Here is a 6,821-nt window from a genome sequence, read left to right on the forward strand (position 1 = left end):
CGGCCTTCCCTCCAGTCTTCTATCTGACCTCCGGCCTTCCCTCCAGTCTTCTATCTGACCTCCGGCCTTCCCTCCAGTCTTCTATCTGACCTTCGGCCTTCCCTCCAGTCTTCTATCTGACATCCGGCCTTCCCTCCAGTCTTCTATCTGACCTCTGGCCTCCCCTCTTCCTCTGATGTCACTGCACACTGAGAGCTTCCCACAATGTGCACTAGAAGTTGCAGTAAGTCAGATAGAGCCCGCCTCATCTCCTGGCTGGAAGACATCTTACATCTAGTGCTTTCCCAGTAGTACTGCATGGCTGCAGTCTGACAGCTTTCTGAATTCCATTCACTGAGTATTATGTGTGGCCCTTTGATGATGTCGGGGGCCATACCTTAGGCCTCCTACATCAAGGAAGACGACTACCACTGACATCAATGGCAGCAGACCCTTAACAGCACCTAGCGTCCTCCTCCTGCAGGTGGCAATATAAACCTTTAGGTCTACCGATAATCAGCCGTGTCCATCAATGAATGGCAAAGAAATGTATTTACAAAGGGCTATTAGTGTCTGATGGTTGGATATTTGTGTGGATGCTATAAAGAATTGGAGTTGGAAGAAGACACACACACAATCTACAAACACACACACACACACACACACACAATCTACAAACACACACACACACACACACAATCTACAAAAACACACACACACACATCTACAAACACACACACACATCTACAAACACACACACACATCTACAAACACACACACACCTCGACACTTCTAATTACAGCAGACAAACTGTCATCCATTTTCCTAGAAAATAATGACAAATAAAAGCGGATGAGCAGAAATGGGCCCCCAGGGGACACACCTGCGCAGATACACGGCCTCCTCGTCTTCCGTGTTACAGAACTTGTGAGCGTGTTTTGCTGCATCGATGACTCGGGCTCTGTCGCGAGGTCTCATGGGAAGTTTTTCCAGCTGGCAATCTGAGCAAAAAAGAAGAAACAACAAATAAAGGTCCTGACCCCTTCCGATGGAAAAGAAACATATCGCTCAGGAAGATTACCAGGAATCATTGTGTGCGAGGCAAGCTGTCCGCCATTCTGGTAAAATAAGCCCGGTGACCGCCGCAGCCTAATGACTTCCATTCCGTGTTATGAGGGGACGGAGCCGATCAAAGTCTACAAACTGATGGAATCCATCTCTGTGATATCTGCACATTGATCACATGATCTGCAGGAGCAGAAAAGTACCTCCATTGCCGTCTCCTTTCCTGACGCCGTCTTCTTCCTTTTCCAGTCCCCTTTCCTTCACTCCCAATCCCCCATCCCTTCACTTCCTATCCCCCATCCCTTCACTTCCTATCCCCCATCCCTTCACTTCCAATGGACTTTTAATGACAAGAGACAACTAATATTGTGATCACAAATGCTGTACACTGCGCCATCATTCCATTGATATGCTGAATGTACAGATTCCAGTTTCTGTTATATGTTAAAAAAAAAAGCAAACAAACAAAAAAGCAAAAAGTGTTTGTAACATATTTGTATCGCGGTCTGAAATCTGCTGATCGCCTGTACCCTCTTTGCAGCCGCTTCCTGTCTACACGCATTCTCAGAGCGGTTTCTGGAGATGTCAGCCTACTTTTGCTGCGGCCGTTGTATATTTTCCCTGAGTACGCTTCGTACTTGTATAACAGACGGCAGGAAAACGATGTTCCCAAAACCCGCCCAAGACATTTCATTAAAACGGCATTTCAGCGGAGGATCCTTATCACCTCCTCACCGCCCCGAACCACAAATTGAATCATTACAGCGGCTCAGCAGGCAGCGGATCGCGTCACGCGGAGCCTCAAATCCTATTACATCCTCAGAGGGCTCGAGTGCCGCTGTCCCCATCAGCCGAGCTGGCTTCAGAACCGTTTATCGACATCATCTGAATGTTATTATTTATTTTTATTTTTTTTTAGCATGTCAAATTTTTATTGACTGAATGTTATTATTACGGCGGACGAGAAAAGGTGATTCTTCACACGCCACAAAATTTGTGCGGAACCGTTAATGTGTCTTTCGGGGGGCACTGGTCTTGTCTCCGCCCCCTCCTGTAATAAAGACCGCTCACTGCTGTTCTCTCCTTGTGTAGGGTGACTGGTTTTCTCTCCACCCCCTCCTGTATAAAGACCGGTCACTGATGCTCTCTCTCCTTGTGCAGGGTGACTTATCTTGCCTCCGCCCTCCCCTGAAATAAAGACCAGTGACTGCTGCTCTCTCTCCTTGTGCAGGGTAACTGGTCTTGTCTCCGCCCCCTCCTTTATAAAGACCGCTCACTGCTGCTCTCTCTGCTTGTCCAGGGTGACTGGTCTCGTCTCTGCTCCCTCCTGTAATAGACTGTGGCAGTTGAAGGTACTGGTCATACTGGTACCCATCAGATGCGTAGCCAACAGAAAGGGGAACTCCACGAACAATCAATTTTTAAACTTAGACTGGATCGATGTAGCGACCTGTAAATGAGCCATATGTACGTCCTGAAGGATGCCGGGGATGCTCAAATTTTCATTTGTAATATGAAAATGTGCATGGCAGCCAATCGGATTCTACCTTCAGGGCAACTCCAGGAATGTAAAAAGGTAACCCTTGCAGTGCATGGGGGGGGTCCATTGCAAGGGTACCCCGCCCCCCATACTGCAAGGGTTAACTGCTCCTTTTTCTCTTGGGTGGGGATGAGCAACTGCATGCCTGTTAAGTCTTGCAATGCCTCATGGGACTTGTAGTTCCTCAACAGCTGGAGGAAAGGAGCTGCCCACCCCTGCTCTCGGGAGCTCAAATTATACTCACTCGGGCCCCATCCGGCTGCCAGACCGGTCTCTGCAGCCTCTTCTCCTCCGGGTCCTGCCGGTCCAAGGACCCGTGACATCACAGGTGACTAGGAGTTATTAGTGCCATTGCAAGGGTTACCTTTTTGCATACCTGGGGTTCTCCTTTAAGGTTTGAAAATGAAAGCTGGAAGCTGATTGGTTGCCATGGGCAACTGCTCCAGATTCTGCTTGCTCCAGTTTTGATAAATATCTCCCATTGAATACATCACAGAACTGCAAATGAAAATGTGTGCATCCCGGCATCCTTCCGGATCTGGCATGTGAATCATTGCAGGTAACTTCCTGTCCCTGTAACAACCATGCTCCCTTTTCATTGTAGGGTTGCCACAGATACAGGAAGTGAAAAAAATAACTACCAAATGGGGCCCCTGAACGAGATACAAATGAAATGTAATCTCTTAGCTAAAATAAACAATTATCATTTGAAGGAGATGCCATTTTCTCCCTCCTCTCGCTCAGTGTGACACTCACCCAACACCAGCACCATCTGCCCGCACAAACAGTAGTAGACATGGAGGGGTTTCTCCCCGTCATCATACTCCTCCCTGTCCCGGGTGTCGGAGCACACCACCGACCGTGACACCACCTTCGGCATGTTCACTCTTCCACTTCCTAGGCAACACACAGGACCCCCTCTGACGGCCGCCGGTGCGTCATGACGTCACCCAACGCCGCCCAACTTTATTGACACACTTTACAACTATTCACAGCAAAAGTGTATCATATTAGAAGAAGCCGAGGGCCGCCGTGTTATAGGAGCATAAAGACATCATATGGTGCTATCAGAGTCCTGTTATGATTCATGTATATTACTGTTTTCCTGCGGGAAGGAGTAATGCGCGCTCCTGGGTTGTTTACATCGGGGTAGCGCGCTCCCGATTACTACGCTGGTAGAGGAGCTCCCGGTGACGTCATAGATTAGGGGCCGCGCACAGGGTCTACCAAGTGTACATCTCAGATGGGACACAACAGTACAATACGGAACCCCTGAGAGGGGCCACAGTACAATACAGAACCCCTGAGAGGAGCCACAGTACAATACAGAACCCATGAGAGAGGCCACAGTACAGTACAGAACCCCTGAGAGGAGCCACAGTACAATACAGAACCCCTGGGAGGGGCCACAGTACAATACAGAACCCCTGAGAGGGGCCACAGTACAGAACCCCTAAGAAGTGCCACAGTACAGAACCCCTAAAAGCGCAGAACCCCTGAGAGGTGCCACAGTACAATACAGAACGCCTGAGAGGGGCCACACTGCACAGATCTCCTTCCACTGCTGGACATTTTCATCTATTATATTCATAAATTCTGCATTGGAATTGGCTTTATTCTCCCGCTAAGCAGATCCTCTTCATTCATAATTCATCAACATGAGACTAATTAGTACAGTGCAGTCCCCGACAAACCTCTGTCCTTCCCTTCAGTCTTCTATCTGACCTCCGTCCTTCCCTTCACTCTTCTACCTGACCTCCGTCCTTCCCTACACTCTTCTATCTGACCTCCTTCCTTCCCTTCAGTCTATCTGACCTCCGTCCTTCCCTTCACTCTTCTATCTGACCTCCGTCCTTCCCTTCAGTCTTCTATCTGACCTCCGTCCTTCACTCTTCTACCTGACCTCCGTCCTTCCCTTCACTCTTCTATCTGACCTCCGTCCTTCCCTTCAGTCTATCTGACCTCCGTCCTTCCCTTCAGTCTTCTATCTGACCTCCGTCCTTCCCTTCAGTCTTCTATCTGACCTCCGTCCTTCCCTTCAGACTTCTATCTGACCTCCGTCCTTCCCTTCAGTCTTCTATCTGACCTCCGTCCTCCCCTTCAGTCTTCTATCTGCCCTCCGTCCTTCCCTTCAATCTTCTATCTGACCTCCGTCCTTCCCTTCACTCTTCTGTCTGACCTCCGTCCTTCCCTTCAGTCTTCTATCTGACCTCCGTCCTCCCCTTCAGTCTTGCACAGTTGTACCGGCTCCTCTTCCTCTGATGTCACTGCACACTGGGAGCTGCTCACAATGTACATTAGAAGCTGCAGCAAGTCAGACAGAGCCCGCCTCATCTCCTGGCTGGAGGACATCCGGCATCATCTAGACTTTCCCCCCAGCCTGACAGTCCCTGGCCCCGCCCCTTTCATTAATTGTATATCAGTTCTCTCAATCATGGAGGCTCAGCATCCCATGTGGGCGATCTGCATGCAAACACAGCCTGTCTAAGAACGCCCACTCCTCCAGACTGACACCCGCCCATCAAGGCATTTTGACATTTGCATAACTCCTCCCACTGTGTGCATCAAGGCCGATGGCTCTTGAGAGGAGTCCTGAGACCGGGCCCTGTGATGTTTTCAGGAAGCTATGTACAGCACCTCCCACCAGCCACAATCTGCCTGCATTGTATACAGAAGCACAGACGGCAATGACATCACTGGGACTAAAATACAGTATATCATAAAAACCAGAAGCAATTAAAAAAATATATATAAAAGCAGATTAAACTTCAGCGTTAATGGAATATTGGAGAGGTTATTGCTCTGGGACCAGAACCGGCCGAGAAGAAGCTCTCAAACTGCAGAAATGGTCCTCAGCCTCGTTAATTGCTTATTATCGGCAATAACCGAATTAGTCTGAAGAGTAAGTGCGTCGCTTACAGACCCCAGATGCTGAATGCACGATTATAGTACAATTACTCTCCGGCCTCACCTGGCAGTAATCGTGTGTGTGGGTGAGGCCGCGTTAGACGTTGACAATGGTGAGTAGGTCATGGAAGGTCCCCAGCTGGGGCCCCTTGAAGCATGTGAAGATTGTGCTGGTTGGGGTCAAGACGAGAGCGAGGTTTGGAGACTGATGATCGCTCTGTGAGTGTATGGCATAAAACATGGCGGGTTCACCACGAGTGATGGGCCGAACAGACCCGTGTTCGGTTCAAATTCGAACTTTAGAACATGGAAAAAGTTTGAGCTCGAACTCAATGAAAGTCTATAGGACCAAAAGTTTGAAAATCAAATGTCCCCATTTTGAAGGCTTATATGGAAGTTATTGGCCATAAAAAAGTGTATGGGGATTCGGGTACTGCCCTGGGGGACATGTATGGGGATCCAGGTACTGCCCTGGGGGACATGTATGGGGATCCGGGTACCGCCCTGGGGGACATGTATGGGGGTCCGGGTACTGCCCTGGGGAACATGTATGGGTATCCGGGTACCACTCTGGGGGACATGTATGTGGATCCGGGTACTGCCCTGGGGGACATGTATGGGGATCCGGGTACTGCCCCGGGGGACATGTATGGGGATCCGGGTACTGCCCTGGGGGACATGTATGGGGATCCGGGTACTGCCCTGGGGGACATGTATGGGGATCCGGGTACTGCCCTGGGGGACATGTATGGGGATCCGGGTACTGCCCTGGGGGACATGTATGGGGATCCAGGTACTGCCCTGGGGGACATGTATGGGGGTCCGGGTACTGCCCTGGGGGGACATGAATCAATGAAAAAAACACTTTTAAAAAACACTGTTTTTAAAGGAGCAGTGATTTTACCATCACTTAAAGGGTAACAATAAGAATGAAAAATTCCTTTAAATGTCGTGCCCGGGGTGTCACCTTAACCTGCCTGTAAAGTGGCAAATCTGTCCGATGTATAGAACCTGCTGCAGCAAAACTGACATTTCTAAAGGAAAAAAATGTGTGGGGTTCCCGCCAAAAGTCATACCGGACCCTTAAGGTCTGGTTGGAATATTTAGGATGGACCCCATGTAAAAAAAAAGCACACAAAAAAAAAGTGTGGGGGGTTCCCCCTCAAAGTCATACCAGGCTCTTAAGGTCTGGTAGGAATTTTAATGAGTTACGACACCCGCCAAAAATGGGAGGAAAAAACGTGGGGTCCTCCCTAAAATTCCATACCAGACCCTTGATCCGAGCACAGGCCTGGCAGGGCCGGAAAGGGAGTAGACGAGCGAGCCCCCC

The 6,821-nt window shown here is 49.5% G+C and overlaps 1 protein-coding gene across 2 annotated transcripts in view; it reads right to left on the reverse strand.

Annotated features, from left to right (window-relative positions):
• CUNHXorf56 (chromosome unknown CXorf56 homolog) overlaps nt 1-3,528 on the reverse strand; it is a 19,244-nt gene extending 15,716 nt beyond the window's left edge. For both annotated transcript variants that reach the window (XM_018554743.1, XM_018554742.1), the window contains exons 1-2: nt 3,341-3,528; nt 863-980 (exon numbers count right to left, since the gene is read on the reverse strand). In XM_018554743.1, coding sequence (XP_018410245.1) covers nt 863-980; nt 3,341-3,464 — 242 coding nt within the window. In that variant the 5' untranslated portion in view covers nt 3,465-3,528. The remainder of the gene's footprint in view (nt 1-862; nt 981-3,340) is intronic.
• Between the last annotated feature and the right edge of the window lie 3,293 nt (nt 3,529-6,821).

This window comes from Nanorana parkeri, unplaced genomic scaffold, assembly GCF_000935625.1.
Source record: "Nanorana parkeri isolate BGI_ZX_2015 unplaced genomic scaffold, ASM93562v1 scaffold171, whole genome shotgun sequence".
Classification (NCBI taxonomy): domain Eukaryota; kingdom Metazoa; phylum Chordata; class Amphibia; order Anura; family Dicroglossidae; genus Nanorana; species Nanorana parkeri.